Source organism: Anabrus simplex, chromosome 14, assembly GCF_040414725.1.
Source record: "Anabrus simplex isolate iqAnaSimp1 chromosome 14, ASM4041472v1, whole genome shotgun sequence".
NCBI classification, from domain to species: domain Eukaryota; kingdom Metazoa; phylum Arthropoda; class Insecta; order Orthoptera; family Tettigoniidae; genus Anabrus; species Anabrus simplex.
The window spans coordinates 40,216,441-40,240,106 of NC_090278.1; the positions used below are offsets into that span (position 1 = coordinate 40,216,441).

The 23,666-nt window shown below is 40.3% G+C and overlaps 1 protein-coding gene across 1 annotated transcript in view; it reads right to left on the bottom strand.

Moving 5' to 3' along the window:
- The window catches only part of LOC136885413 (roundabout homolog 3), a 301,768-nt gene that overhangs the window by 4,085 nt on the left and 274,017 nt on the right, over positions 1 to 23,666 (bottom strand). Inside the window, exon 8 of the mRNA XM_068230336.1 lies at positions 8,821 to 8,996. Coding sequence (XP_068086437.1) covers positions 8,821 to 8,996 — 176 coding nt within the window. The remainder of the gene's footprint in view (positions 1 to 8,820; positions 8,997 to 23,666) is intronic.

A 23,666-nucleotide genomic window follows, 5' to 3' on the forward strand; every position in this document is an offset into this window, starting at 1 on the left:
TTCATTTTGTACCCATGGTAGATTATTCTCACGAAGGATCTAACTCATTGTTACGAACAGAGTCTACATGACAGCTTGTAAAGCCCTGCGGATAAAGATGTGTGTTGCTTATAATAGCTGCATTTATGGGTACTTAGGTCGCGTAGAATTTGCTTTTGTGATTTTTACAATGCACTTTTGTGATAAACAAGTAATGCATTATAATGTTTTATATTCTTTTCCTAATTTCCTAATTTTCGAAATACATAAAAGCATTAGATAATCCTCTTCATGAAAATAAAATAAATCTATAAAAAGAACAGAGAAAATGAAATAAAAAATACAACAAACAAAATGTTTACTGGCATTGATTTTCGAGAGAGTGGAATGCTCTTGACGTGAGCACGTTTGTACTTGTATAGAACATCCTTGATGTTTCTGTTCGGGTCATCAGTCCATAGACTGGTTTGATGCAGCTCTCGATTCCACACCATACTCTAATCTTTTCATTTCTACGTAACTGCTGGAAATATTCATACTTTTGTCTACCCCTACCATTTTTTCGCCCATACTTCTCCAAAAACCAACTGAACAAGTCCTGAATGTCTTTAGATGTGTTCTATTATTCTATCACTTCTTATCGTCACATTCATTCCTGATTCGATCTCTTGATCTCACCTGTAGCATGTTTTTAACACCACATTTCAAAACCTTATATTTTCTTTCTTTCTGAGCTAGTTATCGTCCATGTTTCACTTCTGTACAATGCCACGCTCCAGACGAAAGTGTTCAAAACTTCATGTATCAATGCTCGAAGTGAATAAATTTCTCTTCTTAAGAACATTTTAATTCTGAAATTTGAAGTATGATGCGAACCCATCTGTCGGCGGCCCTGAAGACGGTTTTCCATGGTTTCCTATTCTCGCGCCAAGCAAATGCTGGCGCTGTACCTTAATTAAGGCCACTGTCGTTTTCGTGTGACTCCCGGCCTTTTTTTATCCCATCGCCTTTATAAGACTTTTCTGTGTCGATGTGCGTAGACCAAATTTTAATTATTTTGGGCAAAAAAACTGTAATACTTGGCTCTCTATATGCGTTCGTAATACGTGATAACTAGAGACAAAATATTTAGGCTCTAACACGTTGGAATGCGATGTCATTTAAGTGAGCAGGAAATATCGCATAGCCCGCTCAATGAATGTGCTGTAAGTTAGTGTAAACGTAAGGGGCACGGCTAATTACGAACCCCTACGTTTTATGCAGCGCTCCCTACAACAGCGTAGAGCGGTATGCATAACACTTGCTACGTATTTCAATAAGTTTGCTTTCTAACCTATTACAGCCTAATGGTAAGGATCATTTCAGGCACATGCTGGAGTCGTACCTTAATTAAGGCCACGGCCGCTTTTTCGCAACTCCTAGGCTTTTCCTATCCTATCGTCGCCATGAGAGTTATCTGTGTCGGTGGGACGTAAAGCCTCTAGCAAATAAATATTAATTTAAATATGACTTCTTTGCAAAGGCAAAGATCTTTGCACTATCTTCAGTTGGCTCAAGTCTTTCAGTATGCAGAGTAAGGTGAATATTTCGTTACGCCGAGTGCAGTGAGGGTATTGAGTTTCTCAGTAAAGTATTGGCTAACTCAATTTGCATTTAGATTCGTTTTAAAAGTAATGAGATCTCAGCCAAAGTCACAACCAAGTGACTTCCAGATAAAGTTGGAAGAGAAATGCAAATGGAGTGACCGAACGAACTGAATAGACTGTACGCCTTGATTTCTATCATGTAGGCAGTTTATGTGGCTTCTTTGTGAAGCTGCTTATAAGACTTCCAGGCGCTCAACTTTCCCAACTATGTTGTTCTAAATTTACTGTGCTGTGGCGCGAGTGAGAATAATTTTACATGTAACGCTGTTGTGGGTCAAGTTATAATGAGTTTCCTCTGCTACAGCTAATAAACAAGGGATTACTTTTGCTGAGCAAATTTAAGGCTTTCAAACCACGATGGTCATTTTAGACCTATTGCAAACTTAGATTTTTAAAAATCTAATAACGCTCAGTCCATGTGTATGTTTTAAATGGGTGGGAATTCAATATTCTTAGTTTGAAAGTAAACTTTCCAGTTGGACGAAGCAACAATTAGATATTGGATGTGTTGGGGCATGTGATTTAGTCGGAATTCATTCGTATGTCTCCGAAAACTGTAAAGGTAGTTAGTGGGATGTAAGACTAATATTTTGTTTTCGCAACGTTATGTCCAACTATGGAGCGAGATTGAACTTACTTAGCAGAATAATTTTCCTTCTCCTCTTCCCAGAATCTCGGTATGGTTTTTCTTCAGTTCATCCGTCCATACAGTCGTGGTTCTCATCTTAGTTTTCCAGCAAAATGATGTTTGTTCACCAACGTTCTAAAGCTAGGCCTGTCCCATATAATTTTACCTGTTAGGCTGATTTCTTGAAGGCCTTTTTCAATTTCCATCGTCCAATCATTTTTGACTTTTAGTGAGGAGGCATAATTAAAAATATTTTGAGTAATTTTGTCACTGTCCATTCTTTGAATATAGCCATACAATTTCATTCGACTTTTTCTAGTAGTGGCTGATATTTTCTCAGAATCCTGGTATAATTCTGGAGACCTCCTTTCCATTCACACTCCCTGTATGCATACTGGGCCAAAGATGTTTCTAAGGATTTTCGGTCCTTGTTTTTCTAAATTTTTAGTTAGTAACCTGCCTCCAATGATCAAGGTTTCTGAGGTTTTTTTTGCAATTGGCTTTACGTCGCACCAACACAGATAGGCCTTATGGCGACGAAAGGATAGGAAAAGCCTAGGAGTGTGAAGGAAGCGGCTGTGGCCTTCATTAAGTTACAGCCTGGTGTGAAAATGAGAAACCACGGGAAACCATCTTTAGGGCTGCCGACAGTGGGGTTCGAAACCACTATCTCCCAGATACAAGCTCACAGCTGCGCGCCCCTAACCGCACGGCCAACTCGCCCATGGCTTCAGGCTTTATTATTATTATTATTATTATTATTATTATTATTATTATTATTATGACCGGGCGAGTTGTCCGTGCGGTTAGGGGCGCGCAAATGTGAATCTGCATTCGGGAGATAGTGGGGTCGAACCCGATTGTCGGCAACTCCGAGTATGGTTTTCCGTGGTTTCCCATTAATACGCCAGGCAAACTGGTGGCTCTATCTTAATTAAGGCCGCGGCCGCGTCATTCCCTCTCCCAGACATTTCTTATCCCATCGTCGCTATAAGACCTATCTGTGTCGGTGCGACTTAAAACAATTTGTTACAAAAATATTATTAATTTGTATAGTAGATTATATTCTCCTGCACACCGTTCTTTAACGAATGTCTTTTAATGATTGACATATTTTCTTGAGAAAACAATTTAAAGAACTTGAATTTGAATAGATTTTGTAATTTTCTTGAGATGACATTTTAAACTTTTGGAAGTACTTCCTCTAAACCCAAAATTTGTTTCCTCATTACCGATAGACCAGAGTTTTAGTCCTTAAATATTGCCTTTGAATATTCGTACTATTCTTAAGAATGAAGAAATTGTGGGCTGGTTATAACTGCTCCTATAATCTAATGTAGAAATAAATTCTTGTATACTTTCGTTTGAACATTAGTGCAGTTTTAACTATGCATACTTCAAATTGATAAGCGTACCTAATACTTTACTTAGTTCTCTGTTATTCGAATACCACTTCCAATACATATTGTAGGTTTACAGAGCAACTGCATTCGGCGAGTGCTCTTTGTTGTAGATGATTACATGTCTATGAAATTTTCATTGTTTGGCCGATAATGGGATCTTCAAACATCATAGCCATCAATGGACAAGTAAAGGTGAGACAAATAATCGATCATACATTCGTTCTGAGACCTCAAGCGCACCAAAGGGAGAAGCTGACTAGGAGGTAAAATATAAGCTTACCGGACAAAAAATTAGTCAGACCTGAGAAATCATTACAGGCATCATTTAATATCATGCATCCCCGACTCTGGATTTGATAGTTTGGAAGAGATTTTGATTCACAAGCCGAGAAACCCGTCTCTGGTTCTTCTCGGTCAGGATCTCTTTACGACCACACTTCTGACGTCATGTTTCTCGGCCACGTATAGTACACCACTGCTTGTAGACACGCTGTGAAACACCAACAAGTCCAGGAACTTCACGCACTGTATGACCATGGGCACGGCCACTCTACTACCCATGGTTACGTAAACTGTCCGCTTGAAACATCAATATCTTACTGATCACTACTACCTTATGCTCACGTAGAGGCACTGCGCGTGTAGTTGAGCACAGGACTCATTTGCTGAGCTATCTGTGCGTGAGCACTGGGGTGACTTAATTTTTTTGTCCGGTGAGCTTACTACCAGCCAACTATACCCTTCTTCTTAGATAAACAAGAACTGAATAAAGTGACTGGCCTATTCTTTTGGGTCCAGGAGGGAAAAATGCATAAAGTTTATGTTATGGTGTGTCAGTATTACAAATAAAAAAAGGAGATCTAGTAAATATTGTAAATAATATAATTAAGTATTATTTGAAAAGATTCGTATGAATTACGTCATGGAAGATAGGCTAGAATACATAGTATGTGAAAAGGAAAATCCATAATTATTCTGAGTCCTTAGACAAACCCAATTTGAGTCAGATTAGATAAATAAATAAATTACATAAATAAATAAAAAATTGCTAGTGGCTTTACGTCGCACCGACACAGATAGGTTTTATGCCGACAATGAGATAGAAAAGGCATTCGAGTTGGAAGGCAGTGGCCGTGGCCTAAATTAAGGTGCAGCCGCAGCATTTACCTGGTGTGAAAATGGGAAACCACGAAAAACCATCTTCAGGGCTGCTGACAGTGGGATTCGAACCCAGTATCTCCCGGAAGCAAGCTCACGGCAGCGCGCCCTGCAACGCACGGCCAACTCACCCGGTAAATAAATAAATATATAAATAAATAATCATAAGAGCACATGAAAATAAATTGTGAATATTATAACTTATTGTTAAACAATTTCGCAATGATCGCCACTTAAGTACTAATTAGTAAAACTTTTGTTTATCTTAAAGTAGATCGAGGTAGTGGATTTCTTAAACTACTTTCATGTATTAAGTGAGGTATAAATAAAATGTTCTGAATAATAGACTCTGTAGGATATCATGCCGCTTGGAGGTCAGCAAAGCAGAAAGTTGCTGAGATCATTGACCAAAATTCTATGCGGAGAAAATATATAAGTGCGAATATTTTTGTATTATGATTTCTTCCGTAACGTGGTGTCCAATATTGATATGAGTTCTTTCATTACTATTAAATAGGCGTATATCGTGACTGTATTACTCATCATACCGCTTTTATGTCAAGAAATGCTGATGAAAGACAGTACAGTTTGAAAGCGCACAGGACCTGTCAGATTTTAAGTATATGTCAATTAATTGAAAAAAAAAAAACTACGAAAGGAATTGGAACCAATGCTAACAACCGCACTGAGATATTGTGGGAGTAAGTGGAAGGTTATAAAGGGTAATCTAGGGAATTTATGTTCACAAACGGACCGCAGTGAGAAGTGATGATAGAATGAGAGCTTGGTTCAAAGTAGTCACAGTGGTTAGACAATCCTACAAAGCTAATTGCGATTAGAGTATTGTGGAAGGCTTTGTGTTCACTCAGCCTTCGTGATTATAATAGAGGAGATATCTGATATTGAAATGGCGGCTGCGGTCTAGAAAATCCAAGAATAACGGCCGATAGGATTCGTCCCACAGACCATGAGTCCCTTCGTAATCTGCAGATCTGCGGATTGAGCAGCGGTCCCTTGGTACAAAAGGGCCGTCACGTGGGTTTCGTAGTTTGCAGGGATCCTTGACTAAAATGTACGGAGAGAGAGAGGGATTCATTTGGGTGGAGATGTAATAAGATAGAACGATTTGGTGATTATTGAGAAGTATTAATTAGTTGAAGTTCATGGATGCAACGCTTGTGTTTAAAGAGTTACATAAACATCAGGGGCAATATAATATCTTGGAATTTGAAACGAGATGCAGTGATTATGATTATGAAAATTAGTATCTTTAAGAGATAGAAATCCAAGAGAATTGAATGCCCGGTAGGGAGTAGGAGGGTAGAGCAGGTGGATCACTAATTACTAAGTTATTCTCCCGATATGGTAGCATTCTTTAGAGGTGCAGAAAATCTAATGTGGTGAGCTGGCAGTTGCAATCAGCAAGGTTCTATAAGAAACAAGGGAGCACCTGGACGAAACTACATTTACCTCGGTCTGTTTTCAGAAGTTTCACCTGTACGGGAGTGAAAATATGGTGAACTCAGGATACTTTTTTCATAAGTTAGAAGTAACAGTTGCGAGAATGATCGCTGCTAAGAAAAGAGGTGAAAACAATGTGAGGAGGGTGCTCAAAATGTACGCATAAACTGGTTTCAGTGGTGAAATAATGGCACGGGAGGCAAATGGAAGAAGAGTTATTTACGAAAGTAATTAACTCAACCACGGAGGGCAGGAGACGTAGAGGGACACGAATGAGACGATGGTTAGACTCTGTTGTTAATTATTTTGCAATAAGAGATGTAGAATTTTATCGAGAGGAAAATGTGGTTGAATGTAGAGAATAGTTATTTCACAGAGGCTTGTAGAGTGAACACTGGAAAGCTTATTATTTTATACAAACGATTCGTGCAAACTAAATGCATCGGTGAGAAATGTAACGTGATGTATTCAAAGTACCTATTTTCAATGACATTTCTAGCCACTTAATTTACACGTATAAAATGTGCTTTCGTTGAAGGCCAGTGGTACATTTAATAAAACGTTGCTCTAGACCTTGGCGATTTCGTCCTTTGTTAGATGGAATTTTTACAAAACATAATGTTAACATTAGTGTGCTCAGTAACAAAGGAGGTTCCATTGTATTCTGCTTTGAACTGGGGCGTAATGAATTGGCGACACATTCGTGGACATATGATTGGGTAAAATTCCCGGGAAGCTTGCCTACTTGGTCTTCCCCACGTCTTTCTTCCTTCAATGTACCTGTACATTCATTGTAACCCCGCCCCTCAGCCCTCAAATTTGGGATAATTCTAGACATTTATTTAGAGTCGTCAAAGATTCCATTAACCGTTTTCTGAAGTTCATTGAGCTTGAAAGTCAATTCGACCACTGTGTGTCGGTGTGACTCGAACTCAGTAACTACAGACTGGAAGATTACAGCTCCCTTGATCTGAAACCTGCTGGGAATTTTCCCACTTTTCCACGGGATTGAAAAATTTCAAACTTTCTGGGAAATACTTTCATGCCATGTTTCACGATGTTACACACAATGCTTAGTGCTAGAATTGATTCCCTACGTTCAATTAACACTTCAGAGTTGAGAATATTAGGAAAGTACATGTGACCTTCATAGATTTAGAGAAAGGTTTTGATCGAGTCGGCTTGATACATCTTTTGCTTACCATGGAAAAATGCAGGAATTGATTGGAAGGATAGACGCCTCATACTAAATGCGTACAGAATGCAGAACACTGATATTCAAATCAATGGGACAATGATAAATGTCAAAATAAGAAGAGGAGGTAGGCAACGATGTCCACTCTCTCTTTATCTCTGTAATATGTCCATCGTCGTCATAAAGATTTGCTGATGATATTGCCATACTAGTAGTAACAGGGAAATGAAGAACATACTAGCAGAAACAACCCTTTAATTGGCAGACACCTACATTTTCAAGGAAACTTTTTCAAAGGATATTTCTTACATCAAGTGGAATCTCTGAATGCTCTGATGTGTTGACATACATTTATTTACATTATGTACAGAAATTTGGGAATGTTGTTTCAGAGCAACACTGTCTATTAGTGATGAAAAGTGGAACCTCAAAATTAATGCAAGGAAAACCATCATCATCATCAGTCGGTTTACTCATTTCTGAGCGTCGTGACATCATTTCTTCACTTCGTTAGTAACTGCATCCTTAACGAGATTTTTCCATGCTGAGCGTCTTCAGCTCTTCTTAAGATATTGTGAAGAGGTAGACCGGTGATCTTCTTTGCTTGGTCTAACCATCTACTTGTTGTTCAGCCACTTGGTCTGGTGCCTTCAAGGAAAACCATAACAATATGTAAATTCAGGATGACGCCTATAACACACATCAAAATTGGACCTGATAAAATTGAAGAACAAGTGAAACGGTTTGGTTACTTCCGAACCTTAGTCACGAGCGATAATCGGAGCGTATTATAAGTCACGAAAAGGTTAGCAGTGGCAAAGAGGGCTTTCCAAGGTAAAAAGCTTCTGCTGGCCGACAGGTGTTCAAACTCGGAGGGGCTTTGCAAAATCCTTTGTGCTTCTGTTTGGTTGCCAAAGCTGTACATTAGAAGAGCCGGAAAAAAGAGAAGTCTTGAGGCAAATGAAACGTGGATCTGGAGAAGAATGCAGAGGTTAAGTTGGGCTGAAATGATGAGCAATACCGAAGTCCTTAGAGAGAGGAAAAAAACGAGGCCTGCAAAGTGAAATTGAGAAACTGGAAATAAAATTTATTGGTCACATTCTGCGGCATGAGAAGTTCCTTCGTAACATCACTGAAGGAAGAATTGAAAGGAAAAGAAGACGACCCAGAGTGTCTTGATTCTGACGATGAACTGCAAGACCTATACTCAATTGTAAAGGCTGGCTCAAGATAGACATCTATGGCTGCGGCCTCAAGGTTTAGCCTTTAGAATATGATTATGATGACATGCAATACAAGGATCTATAATGAACATATACCAGGTTTATAAATAAAGAGCAATATACTCACCGTTATATCATGAGCAATTAAGGTGGCAGTGGCATCGCCTGGTCTCAGCAGTACACGATCTGTAAGCCAGATGGTTCTATCAGCGGCAGGGTTGGCGCAGAATTCAACTGAGATGGTCAACTCCTGATCAGCTACTGCAGTTAAGGTCTTATTGGACGGGTACACTGCTGGAGCACCTGAAACAGAAGTAAGATTATTATTATCTATTATTTATTATTCATACTAATTTCCTGACAAATCAGACCCCATAACAATACCACTTCTTCTCACGACCATTAGATGGCACCTCAAACCAGTCACATCAATACACGAGAAATTCCAGGAAAATAGGTTTTGTTATTGTAAGGTTGGGAAAATTGAACTGGACCGGAGTATGTTTGCAATAGGACTGACCCTTGTTGATGCTGTAAATGGCCTCGTCTGAAGAAATGAAGAATTGGGTATCCAAAAGTCATGACTCCACTTCACCAAAAAGCCACCGGCAGAACTCACCACACTTGAAGGTTCGTCTGGACGCTTTAATGCACATAAACAGTAAATTTGTAATGATACAGATGCAGATCATTTTTGATAATATTTTGACACGACGTTCATTTAATTTTCACGTCCATAAATAAATGGCGTTGAGATTACATCGGAATTCGTTCACTCGAGCTGTGTTTTCTGGTTTTTTGAACTCTTTTCGGATTGCTACGGATTTTATTCGCTGTAGATCCCAATTCACGCCATTTTGCTTTACACACTTTGTTGGAGGTTTTGATCAAACAGTTCCGCTCAGGTTTTCCATGAATCGTGCTCCGCATAACAGTCGACAATGTTTTATGGTAAGCACCCCTTTATGTTGCATTCAACTGGTCACTAAACACGGTCTGCTGCTCTCACTCACTCGCACGTAACGACAGAACGGCATACTCGGGGGATGCGCAATCAGACAACCACATACGTAAGTTGCTATTGTGCTACCATTGTGAGGTACTAGCTAATGTTATTCTGATCTGACAGTGGCTGCTAAATGAGGGCAAAATTAGAAGCCATTAAGAGGAAAGAATGACCAAATCCCTATACCAGATGATAGATACACTTTGCTTTACGTGGCACAAACACAGACAGGTTTTATGGCGACGATGGGATATGAAAGGTCTAGGGGTGGGTAGGAAGTGTTTGTGGCCTTAATTGAGGTTAAGCCCCAGAATTTGTCTGTTTTGAAAATGGGAAACTATGGAAAACCATTTTATGGGCTAGTGGTGTTCTAGTGCAAGCTAATAGCCGGTTAGCTTAAACAGCGCGACCATGTGTTTGGTAGGAGATTGATTGACTGATTCCTATAATTTGAAGTGTTCTGACCCCTACCATCACGACGTATTTTTTGATAACATTCGTCATGCATTCATTATGTAAATCCGACGTGGCATCTGCCAGTCCTCATATTAAATGTATTGTACCACTTTACTTTGTGGTCTGAAGAGAACTGATCACAATCGACAGTACTATGTTCCTAGACCTCGAAGCAATATGAATACTAATTAATAACTCCATAAGGAATACTTTTAAACATACTCCAATGTGCTTTCACTGCACTATAAATAGCCATTCTACGACGATAAGACGATAAGACAATGTTTTTTTGGATATTGCTATGTAACTGAAAGTGGCAGGCATGCAGTGTGTTGAGCGGGGTAATTAATGGCGTTTCCACCTGTCTTAGCTTGTTTCCAGTAACTGCTGTACAAGTCACGGATCTATATTCTCGACAATTATTCGTTAATTACTAGCTACGTGCATTTTCAAGCATCCTGTTGATAGGCAACTCTTCTGTCACGAACGTGTGGAGTGATTATTGAGGTGTAGCTATAGGTTAGAGTTCAAAGAGAAGAGTCCTCTGGATCGTACATAAACCGCTCCTATTTAAAGAGTTGCACAAACATCAGGGACACGGCCTTTCAAAACCCCGACTGTTTATGCAACTCTCCGTAGAGAACCGACTTGCGGAAAGAGCACCCGCAGGACGAAGCGGCTAAAAATACAATCTATCCTAGTAATTCATTGAAATCTTCCTTTTAGTGTTTAGTGAGCCGTAGAACACAAACGTATCAGCCACATGAACGATTCATGAAGATGATTCCTCACTTCAGCTGAAGAGACGTGCTTCATATTACGAATTCATTTTACGAATTCCACCATTATTTTAGCCTCAATGGTTTTCCATACTGCCGGCCCCGTGGTGTAGGGGTAGCGTGCCTGCCTCTTACCCAGAGGCTCCGGGTTCGATTCCTGGCCAGGTCAGGGATTTTTACCTGGACCCGAGGGCTGGTTCGAGGTCCACTCAGCCTACGTGATTAGAATTGACGAGCTGTCCGACGGTGAGATAGCGGTCCCGGTCTAGAAAGCCAAGAATAACGGCCGAGAGGACTCGTTGTGCTGACCACGCAACACCTCGTAATCTGCAGGCCTTCGGGCTGAGCAGCGGTCGGTTGATAGGCCAAAACCCTTCAAAGGCTCTATTGCCATGGGGTTTGGTTTTGTTTGGTTTTGTTTTCAAACTAATTATCAATCTCTATTGAGTGCTGGTATGTCAGGAGATACAAGTTTCCAGCTCATGTTTTTGTATTCAGTAATACTAGCTGTTGACCCCTTCTTGTATAATCTCGGTAGCTATGCCAGCAGAAGAAGCAGAACACACGTAAGCTAAAAACAGTCATTCCGTGTGACGTTTTTGTTGATAAATTTTAGAGTTTTAGGACTGTGTAGGGCTCCCACTTTGTCATAAAAACTTGATTGTAGATTAATCGTCTACTAATGCCCTCTCACTTCTCACTGACAGTTAGGAATGCCAATTTAGTCGAGCAACTAATCTCCTTACTCCAAAGTCTTCCCAGCCCGAATATTGCAACATACTCGTAACACTACGCCTTTGATTAGGAATATAATAACGAAGATGATCGAAATATGAAAGGACAATCATTCTAGAAAACTAGGAAAAAAGGAGTAATAAATTAGGAGACTGGAAGCCTAGATCAAGAATGTTTGCCCAAATCTGATGGCCTACAAATACCTAAAACATCTCAGTAAGAACATTCCATTGAGTGACTATGCTGTGCTTTGTTTCTTCTGTTGCCACTCATTTCCATTTCAGGGCATTACTGCTGCAATTATAGAAAATTAACCCCATGAATGACGAGTATGTCAGTTAGTAACGAAGTGTACATACTGTACCGGTTACGACCTGTACATAAGTATTTTTTGAGCATAAGTTACGTTTATTTACCACGCGTAATGTTCCGAGCGCGCCTGGTTTGTTTACCAGCAGCGAGGACCAGCTAGCGAGTGTATGACGACTGTGAGCTGTGACGTAGCCACAGGGGCTAGCTAGACCGCCCGCTCGTCTCAACACGTGTTACCAGCCTTGACGGGTATTTTCTGGATTCCACGTCACTTGTTTTAGAGAGTTCGATGGATAAAATTTTGAAATTTCTATAATAATGATGCTAGCGAACCGAGCGATATGTCATCTTGTTTGGGATCACCTAAACGTCCCAATGCTCGAGTTTCAAGAAAATCCATCGAGGGATTCGGGAGATATTCAATCAAACCGTATTATGACGTAGACATCCCGGATTGAACAAAAGGAGGACCTACTGTAGCCTATTCACACAGTCTCAGCTGAGTAGTCAGCGGGGACACTCTTGCTGCTACTATCATCGTGGAACTCTGTCATTATACAAGTGTGGGAAGACGATTCTTCCAAGTACTATAAGTGGACTCATAAGACTTCGAGTGTTCTAGAAAATTTTCAAAATCTTCCTAAATGAACTTAGAATATTTACAAGTGTTAATTAAATTGACTTGTATTATTTACGTGCCTTCGAGACTGAAACTTTTCTAAGTGTTTGGCCTTGCATTATTTACGTGTCTTCGAAGCTGGAATTTTTCTAAGTGTTCGTGAAATGGACTTGTATTATTTACATGGGTTCGAGACCAGAATTCTTCTAAGTGTTCATTGAATGGACTTGTATTATTTACGTGCCTTCGAGACTGAAACTTTTCTAAGTGTTCACTAAATGGACTTGTATTATTTACGCGTTTTCGAAGCTGGAATTTTTCTAAGTGTTCACTGAATGGACTTGTATTATTTTCATGTGTTCGAGACCAGAATTTTTCTACGTGATCATTGAATGGACTTGTATTATTTACGAGTATTCGAGATTGGAATTTTTCTAAGTGTTCGTGAAATGGACTTGTATTATTTAAGTGGAATATTTGCGACTGTTGAGGATCTCATCCTTCTAATAGACAGCGATTGATTAACATTGTTAGTGATGAACTTTAACTTTCCAACGGCTCTTAACAAAGTTAGGATTTCACTTGCATTTACTCAAAGACTTGTACATTTGCCAGTGTTGGTTTAAAAGACTTATAAATTACGTCAGTGAATTTATTTATGTGGAAGGACTTGTGTTTCCGTCAGTGGTCACTCAAAGACTTTATGAATTTCACCAGTGATTAACTTTAAATATATTCAAACTTCCAAGTGAATGGACTTGTGTTTTCATTCGAGTTTAGGCAAAGACTTGCACCTTCGCCAGTAATGAACTTTGAGTTTAACTATAATTTCACAAGAAGGGACTTGTATTTTTCGTTGCCAAAAGTTATTCAGGGACGAGGATTTTCCTAGTGATGAACTCTAAAATTATTAATACCACTCATATCGTTTTAGGAGTGCTGGAAGTCTTGATGTACAATTATCAAGAACTCTGCTTATAAGTTGATCATCCAAGGTTTTCATGGACTCAGTGCTACTAGTGACCTTGGGAACATCAATCCTCTGTCTCATTGCCTCATCGCCTGGATCACCGGGGTTCGACCCGGGCCTCAGAGTTCGAGACATCTCTACTTGCCGTCAATCCAGACAGTCCAGCTGCCTCTGTCTGGAGTATCTGGAGTCCCTGGAATCCCTGGAGTCTTCTGGAACGTGCTTCAACCAGCTTGGCTTGGTGAGCTGGAGAACCCGAGCCATACTGTTGGAATACGAGGAAGACAATCCATTTCTACTTAGAGGTGATGTGCCAATTCATGACTTATTTGAATAAACTCTTGTGCAATCAGAGTCAAAGTTTTTTGTAGATAGGACCTACCTCCTGTACCGAGCCCTAGCTACAATTAATCCAATTTTTCGCCCTGAGAACTATAGTCATGCTACTTTAACATTTAATCTGAGAGTCGGGCTCTTTTACCGGTACAATACGGAACGATAATCACTGTATTTTCAGCTTTGTTCCAGCACTAATGGACATGGCAATCGGCTGTGACGTCATTCCAAGCAATCAAGGCAAATACTTTTCGTTACCAACGCGCGCACAATCAAAACATAACTAAATAATGTACAATGTACCGCTTCCCGTCTTATGTTTGCTAATCCAGGCCAGTCTCTACCATGAGAGGCATTTTTCCATGGCCGCGGCAAGAAAAAAGAAAATAGCACGTAGCGTTCGGTTTTAACTTGAAGGCTTACGCAATCACCTTCTCTCTAGTTCCTATGTTCACAAGTTGGCAGCCTTTTGTATCTCGCGATCGCGTGGTCCGCGAAAAAGAAACAATCGATGCTGTAATCGCATCTAGATTTCTGAGCTGCAAATGGTGACTCATGCTACTAATATTCCGTAGTACAGAGTAAGGTTTTGCCGATCCCAGGTGCTAATTTCGGTTTCAATATTCACTTCCAGTGTAAGTGAATGGCATTTCGATACTCTTGCCTCTAAATATCAAACTTGGTCGGCAGTTGCTTACAGATGGCCATGGATGGTTCGTGGTACGACAGATATGGACTCCAAGCGACCAACCGAACAGAGAGGGGATGTTCCCCACCGTTGGCTGTCCTGAGGACGGTTTTCCGTGGTGTTCCATTCTCCTACACTAAGGCGAATGCCGGGAGAGTTCCTAGTACAGGCCACTTCTGCCAACCCTCTCACCTTCACCAATTCAAATCTTCGGTACCAGTCATCTGCGTGTCAAAGTGCGACCTATCAAAGTCTTGCATTCCGTTCTAGTGAACTTTGCGCTCAGTGAGACTGAGGTGTGGGAAAGGTCTCTATCGTTATGACGTGCCTTGTTTCTTGCTCCTAGTCCATAAGATTTCAAAAGCAGAATAATTTACGGTAGATACTGAATTATGACGAATGTTTAACAGCCTGCAAACAATTGCTCAATTGCATAAGCTTGCCAAATCAATCCCCAGGGATAATACCAGATTCAAATATTTTACCTCTTATTCTTACATGGCATCAGCTCTTTGCATGGATTCAGCCTAGTTTTACGACAGGCTGCTCTTCCTGATGGCAACTCTATGTCCAGGGATATGCTCACTATAGCGTGTTCCTCTGGTGGTTTGCAGTGTGATGCAGATTTCGATTTATATTGAGACAGACCAAACACCTAGTCCCCGAACCAGAAGAATTAAGTACATGCAATTAAAATTCCAGATCTATTTTGGAATCGAATGCGGGTCGCCTGAACCGAAGTCCATTCAGCCAAAGAGCACTGAACAGTTTTTGTGAAATGTGTTCGAATATATCTCTTCTGTTCCCAGGCCGTTATGCAGATTATATTCCCATGTTCCCTTGACCGAGTGTCCAGCACATCCCACAGTTTAAGGGTAGCGTTCCTGCCTCTTACCCAGAGGCCCCGGTTTCAATTCCCGGCCAGGCCAGCGATTTTTACCTGGATCTGAGGTCTGGTTCGAGGTTCACTCAGCCTACATTATTACTATTGAGGAATTATCTGACAGTAAGGTAGCGGCCGAAATCTAGAAAGTCAGGAATAATGGCCGAGAGGATTCATCGGACTGACCACACGACACCTTGCAATCTGCGGGTCTTCGAGGTGAGGAGTGGTCACCTGGTAGGCCATGGGGATTGGTTTAGTTTGACTGAATATTTAACGTAGTGGCATTCGGGTCTCAATGCTCTGGTTTCGATTCTAGCTCCGTCTCGTTGACTCCTCCATCTCGTAGAATGAAAGAATGTATCAGTGTATAATTTCTAAACGACTGTGGGAATTTCATACTACATGAGCATTTGAAACTTAGAAGGTGGGGGGCAATAGCTATGAGATCACCGATCTCGTTCAAACTTTGGGAGGCTGATCTATGCCGAGAATAACCAGATATTTTCGACGCACGCCAGAAAGTTTTTTATATTCCAGCATTGTTGACGGCGACACCCTTCGTGCATCCTCAACATTTACAGTAGCCAATGAGCTGCCTGCCTTATTCCTGCGTAGTCAGTGTTGTGACATAAGGGGAGTAGACACGAGGTATCTAAATACTCAACAGCAGAATGAGTTCAGCCGTAAAGAGTGAAGCTTCAAACAGCTCTTTGGATCATCACTTCTCAATAGTCACACAAGAGTTTCCGATCTTTCCGGTAAATGGGAGCGGGGCAGTAGTAATCTCAATCTGTTGGCAATTTCAGCTGTTGAAACGTATTTGCTTTCTCAATATCGCTGTGAAGGCAGACAAATACCGGGATTTTATAGAACAGACTAGCTGTCCTACTCGTCTTCGCGCTGTCTGACCATTACATAGGCTCAAAATGTTTCTGAAGTCCCTCGCCTTATAAGTATACACAGTACTTTAAGGCACTAATTGGTTACAATGCAAACGTGTCTAACCATGGCACAAGTGTCCTCTACCCGTACAACGGTCCTGCTATGAAATTTGCATAAATACGGGGGCTGATCAACAAAGACTGAGACTGATTTCTTCCTGCAGCTCCCGTGATAATTTCCTATCTGTAACATAAGTATTTGAAAAGAGCAGGTTTTTGTGTATAATGTCCGTAGGCGGCAGCACTCTCGTATCGTTAGGTACGTAATAATGATCTATTATGTAGACGCTACGTGCATTTCGCATACCAGACAATGGATGTGACCAGCATGCAGTTCCCCATCACTTACTACACGTCAGTATTGCCTACACTGAGGAAGCCCACTACAAAGAAACGACCAGAGCTTTCTCGGACTGGGTGGCGACTGCATCATGACAATGCACGGCCTCACGTCGCAAATCATCTCATGCACTTTCTGTGTCCCGCACCCACCTTATGGCCCTGATCTTGCACCCTGTGATTTCTTTTAATTTCCATCACTAAAGGCAAAGTTTAGGGGCAATCGATTTGAGAACTCTGTCACAGTGCTCAAGAAAAGTGAGGTGATTCTTAAGAACCTGACAAGGAATGGTCTGCAGCATGTGTTCAAGGATTAGCAAAGACGCCATAAAAAGTGCATTGGAGTAGAAGGGGTTAGTTTGAAAAAGATCATATATAAATTGAAATGGAGTAATAAACATCTATGAAAAAATCAGTCTCAGCATTTGTTGATCAGCCCCCGTATTTATACAAATTTCATAGCAGGACCGTTGTACGGGTAGAGGACACTTGCGCCATGGTTAGACACGTTTGCATTCTACCTAAATTTCTTTACCTACTTACAGCATAGCAAGTGTCTTGTCAAATTATAGCCTATTGTACAGTCTTCAGAATGAGACGTCACAGGGGAAAATGGAAAATTGAATTGTGGATGATGTAACAGAAAGAACAAGATCAGAATAGACTGAGGCAATGAACTGCAACAACACAGAACAAGACTCTTATTCATAGTATATTGATGTGTATGACGAATGAATTCCTTCTATTTATCGGCCTTTTAAATACCGAAAGGGACCCACTGGTGCTATTCACAATCGTCATGGTGATAAATAATACGGAATCGTTGTTCCGTATCTCGGCAGATTAACGCTAGCCGTGAGTTTAAAAATGCTTAAACAGAATCCCTCCTTGGCCTTGTCTACAGTCACGCACGTGCTTAGTTCGATCACCAGGCCTGCATTCTACTGTACAGTAGATTAATTGAACTGACGTTACCATGGTTACGGGCCCTCATTTCTTCATGCGGGAGCGTGATGCCAATATCTGGGAAACGATTAAATTTAGGGCTTTAAATTTAGTTTTCTGTGTGTACCGAGTTTTTCTTCGCGTCTTGAGAAGTAAAATGAGCTTTGTCTCGTTCTTCTAGGACAGATTCGATATTTTACGTACTGTGACAAAAGCCCTAAATCTAGGGAATGTAGAGGGCTTTTCAAATTTCTTCTCGACACGGTTTCTCGACAGGGTGGTGAGGGTTAAGTATTTCAACATTTGGATCCTATTTGTGAAAAGGTATAGATTTTTCCAGGTGGGCAATATGAAATTGGCCCTTGTTAATGAACATCACAGAAGATGCTGGAGAAAAAGGCCTCATCTGAGGAAATGAAAAACTGAGTGTCGAGAAGTCCTCGACTTCACTCAGAAACCGTCGGCAGAATTCAACACGCGAAGGTTTGTTCTAGCGCAGGAGGAAATTTGTAAGGATGCAGATGCAGGTTCTTCTTGATAATGTTTCTCCACGATTATCCCTTAGTTACCAATTGTACTGATAAGCGGAGTACAGATTTTATCGCACTTCGCTCCAGGATTTCCTTCAATCGAGCAAGATGTTCTGGTGTTCCAAATCTTCTTGGATAATTCGGTGTTTTGTTCGCTACAAAGCCAGTTTCGCGCTGTTATGGCATTGCAGACTTTGCTGACGGTTTTGCCGAAAACCTTATAGTCTTCAACTCTTGCGCAAACAGTTCCGAATAGGTTTTCCTAGAATCGTGTTTCGCATAACGCTCGACAATGAACACGGGCTGTTTCATTGTGAGCACCATTTTGTGTTGCATTCAACTGGTCACTAAACAACTCTGCTCCTCTCACTCATTCACACATGTAATGACACAGCAACGTACTTGGGAAATGTGCACGCACAAACATGTGACAGCAACCGATTTGAGCATCGAAATCTCGGTCTCCAGCATTTCCTGTGATGGACAGTTCTCTCCATTAACAATGGTCAGTTCCGTGTCAGTCTTATAAATAGAGCCCGGATTTTGGTTCATTAATAGGTGAGAATGCAAGCTTACTGAAGCGAGTAGCAAGTATAGTCTACCTTCACAACGTCTATGCTATGAGGTTTGGATAAACATTAGGGGTACGGCCCATCAGAACCCCTATCATTTATGTTACTCTTGCTACATTATGCAAGAGCGGGTGGCCGACACTTCCTATTGCATTCTAACCTGTTACTGCATAAAAATCCGGGCTTTACTTATAAATATTTTTCGGGCCAATTTTATTTTGCCCATCCTGTATGAGGAACTGACAGACAGACGGACAGAAAGAGAGATTGATATTCTGATGTATGCACAGTATGACCCAAAAGTCCCTTAAGATTTGACGAGGCGATACCTCACGGAATATTGGAGTTAGAGAGGTAATGATTGACACACTGGCCTGACGTTACATGGGGTTTTATTGACATCACAAAATGACTAACAGATGGCGCTGGACAGCAACACGTCAGTGATGCCGCATGAGATCCGCGTACAGTACAAAGGGAGCTGTCGTGAAAGAGGGCATCAGATGCGCCTCCAACCGCGGCATGTTGGCGTCACTATTAGTGAAGCTTTATTTACTTCATTTTGGTGTCAATAAAACCCCATGTCATATCAGTCATGTGTGTCAATTATTACCTTTCTATCTCCAATATTCCTTGATGTATTGCCTCGTCAAATGTTAACGGATTTTTTGGTCAACGAAAGACAGAAACCTGTATATTTGTTCACCCTCCACTAGATATACAACTCAGCAGATAGTGATGTCAGCTATTAGCAGCTACCTGTCATGCAGACAATATATCCTGTCTCCTGCTTGAGAAAGTAGGTCACATAAACAATGGTAGAGGATGCCATTAGAGCTGGAACATCCTATGCTGATCGCGTGTTGAACTGCCATCTACTGGGAGGATCATATATTATATTCACTTCAGCAATCGCTCCACTTCTGTCACGTCCGTATGAGTGTCTTGTACAGGAGCACAACTAAGTTAAGACTCCATGTGGTTTGTAGTAGAAGTTGAAATCCAAGTCTCTCTCAAGGGTAAGGGAAGCAATCGTATACTTTCATGTGAAATAGGAGTCACAGAGGGAAGAATTTTCTAGGTGCACTGCCATCATTCGGCTATCAGTACTGCTTTCTCAAACGTTACTGATGAAGCACGATACAAAATAATAACAATATTACTATTATTATTATTATTATTATTATTATTATTATTATTATTATTATTAATTCATTATGCCCAACTAAGAAGTGCGTTTGTACTTATTAGCACTTTTTTGGTTTTTCCCCTTCTCCCCAGGTCTCTTCATCCTCTCGCTGTGTTCCTGTTTTATGTTGTTCAGTCCTTCCTGTATTTAGTAGGGTGGGCTTTACAAAAAAATGTGTGTTTGTGAATTAAGGTTCTGAATTTTATTCTTTCTTGAATGATTTGTTCATTAATGCCAATTTACTGATTTCTCTTAGCCATTTATTGTGATTTTTCATTGATAAAGATAAGTTTAAAATATTATTTGTGCGTTCGTTATTATACATTCTACGTATATAGTGACCATACAATTGTAATCGCCGTTTCCTGATGGTGTCTGTGATTTTTTCTATGACTTGATAGACATCATGTGATATCTCTTTTAAAGCAAATTCCATTTTCGCATTTTGGTCCTAAAATTTTCCTGAGGATTATTATTATTATTATTATTATTATTATTATTATTATTAGCCAGACTCACTGAAACAGAACCCAGGGTGATACTTATGCGAGAGATCTCAGATGAACTTGAAATTAAAACCGGTGTCAGGAAGAAGATGGGCTTTTCGATTCTCCCAAACATGTGATAAGTTGAGCCCGGAATTTAATGCATTAATAGGTTAGAATGCAAACTTACTGAAGCGAGAAGCAAGTATAGTCTACCTTCACAACGATTATGCTATGGGGTTTACATAAGCATGAGGGGTACGGCCCCTCAGAACCCCTATAGTTTCTGTTACCCTTTCTACATTATGGAAGAGCGGGTTGGCCGACATTTCCTACTAACGAAATTAGTTTGCAATCTAACCTATTACCGCATGAACATCCGGGCTTTAGTGATAAGTAATATAGGAGGATGGGGTGGTACACTCACTATCTCCCGAATGCAAGCTGACACCCACGTGATCCAAAGAACGCAGCCACATGCTCGGTGATGTACGTTCTCCCAGGATGCCAGTGCAGTAAGTGAGATAGAACCAAGGCGCATTAAAGCTAATGCGGTGAGCTCGCAGTTACGATCAACAATATTCTGTATGATGGAAGTCAGCTCCAGAATGAAACTACGAGTATCTTTGCATCGGTCTGTTTTCAGACCAGCTTTGATTAACTGAGTGAATTTTGGGTGGATTCAGGATATCTTATTCATTACTAACAGACATGAAAGTAGCAAGAATGATCGCCTGTACAAGTAGGTGGGAACAATGGATTTGAGGAATAAAGAGATAAATGCTAGTTGGGAATGAACTCGATTGGTGAGGTCGTGGGGTCATGTGAAAAGAATGGAGGAGGTGGATAGGTTTTCTAGGAGAAAATTGATGCGGTCATGGAGAAAAGAGGCAGACCAAGGCGACGATAGACAAACTCAGTTTCTAACGATTATAAGTATAGAACTAAACGAGGTCACATACTCGATACAAATAGAAGATTGTGGCGTAGTTTATTGAAAGCAAAGGGGCTTCCAGACTGAACGCTGGAAGGCATAACAGCCTATAATGGAGATGTATGATGTATAAAAACAAAGCTAATTTAAATGTTAAGGGGAGTAAGCCTGCCCTATCTCGCCCATGTTAATTTTCCAATTTTCAGGTACCATTTTCTTAAAATTGAGAAAACATATTTACTTGAAACTCCTGCCAATTTAGTTTGAACATTTCTAGACAAGAATAAGAAGCAATGTGTGAAATTATTTATTAGTAGCCAGAATATGAATTTTTCCCCGAAGTCGTATTTCTACAAAAAACCACTTGAATTACCATATTTTGAAGAGTTTACATTTTACAGAAAATTCGCTACTTATTTTTGTAGCTTTTTAATGTATGAACAAACTGTAGAAATTTAATTTCTGTAGCATTAATAGTACAGGAGTAATCTGTACCAAGAATTAGCAAAATGACGAAATGAGAGAAATGACTTCTAAGTTTTGCAACACAAATCTTACTTTTAAAACTGCCCTACTCCGTACTCTTCATTCTCCTCATCCTCTATGGACTTCTTTTGGTTTCTTCTCTTCTTTCTTGAACACTTCTGAATTTCTTCCACCATTCTGTATGCTTTATTTATGCGAAAAGAGTCCATTTCTTCAAGCTATGTTATTGTGTTATAACCCGGATCTACTGAAAGTTCCTTCAAAACACTAATTATTTCTGTGTCCCTTAAGTTGAATGTTAAAAGTGCATTACGTGCACCAGGTTTAAAGGCATTTAGGCCAACAAATACTGCTTTTGCCATACGGGCCCATAGTACGCTGTTGGAAGATTCATTGACATTCTGATTGATATTTAAGCATTCAAGCAGAGTGTACACTTTCCATCTTTCGGCATAATGTTAATAATATATCAGTGATTAAAAAGCGACCAATAACTCGATTTTTATTTTATGGCCCAATTTTGACTGGCGTACTCCCCTTGATTAAATACTGAAATGTATTATAATTCAAGAAGGGATACTTATATATTCAACTCCACACAATCATTCTATTGTCTTCATATTGGTAATCGCAGGCAAGTGTGCGAAGCGGTGGTAAAATATTAGCCACGAAACACCACAATTCTGAGATTGCTGCGTCAACAATAATCACGTAATCTCCTCCACAGTCAGCTTGCCTTGCCTCTATTTCGTTTCTTCCGCCGGTGCCGTTCCATCTGAAGGAAAGAGATGGGGGAAGGTATTTGAGATTCGTGCTGTGTGCAGCTGGTAATATTGCATTCAGTCCGTAGGAAATGGTAGGGAGGAAGAAAAAGAGAAGAAAGAAATGCCGATTGCGAGGAGGGAGAGAAATATATTTTTCTGCTTAAACATAATCTGAAACATTCTGCAAAAATTTTGCGAGAACATTTATAAATATAATAATAAGCTCACTGTACGGCGCGGTAAAAGATGTCATTATGTCTGCTGCGAGTGAACGACGTCTTCTATGCAGCCAATGGTGGGATTAAAATACTCGTATAAATACATATGATTTTGATAATATACAAATATATTACTTACTAATAAGGGCCTTAGGAAATAGATGTCCGCGCACTATCAATGGCCTCTGGAAAACCTGTTAGGCTGAGTGGGATAAGGTAGACATGCTAGCTTTGCGAGAAAGTGTGCTGCAATGAAAAGTACGTGGTCGGACTCTAGTAAGAAATGCTGGCTTTCCAATTGAGCATGATCGTTGGTGGAGACGTGAGATCCACAACAACTTTCTACGTTATAAACACTACACTAAAATAACTAAATCGGTAACATATTTTATGACATCGTCAGTTGCCATTAGGAAGGTGGTGAAGTTCCCATTATAGGAGCTAGTCTTAGTCTGCGTGTCAGCTCGACAGTCACATTTTGGAGATTGTAATTTATCCCGCTTAAAGTAGAGTATCTGCGCACCTGACATGGTTGGTCTATTTTCTATTTAAGGGAGAGCAAATTCTGCGAGGATATTGAAATGCAGTAGGTTTCCTCGTGATTCAGGGTAGAGTTTAACAGCTTGGAGGGCAGTTTTCTTGACAGATTTGCTTTCAGGAACTAACAAGTTTGAAGTTTGTCATCATTGGTAGATGCCTAGATACTAGTCGGTGCATTTGTAAATATTCCTTGTCGTTATGTATCACAAGCTGAGGCTTGCCTGAAATTTTCTTGTACTCGCG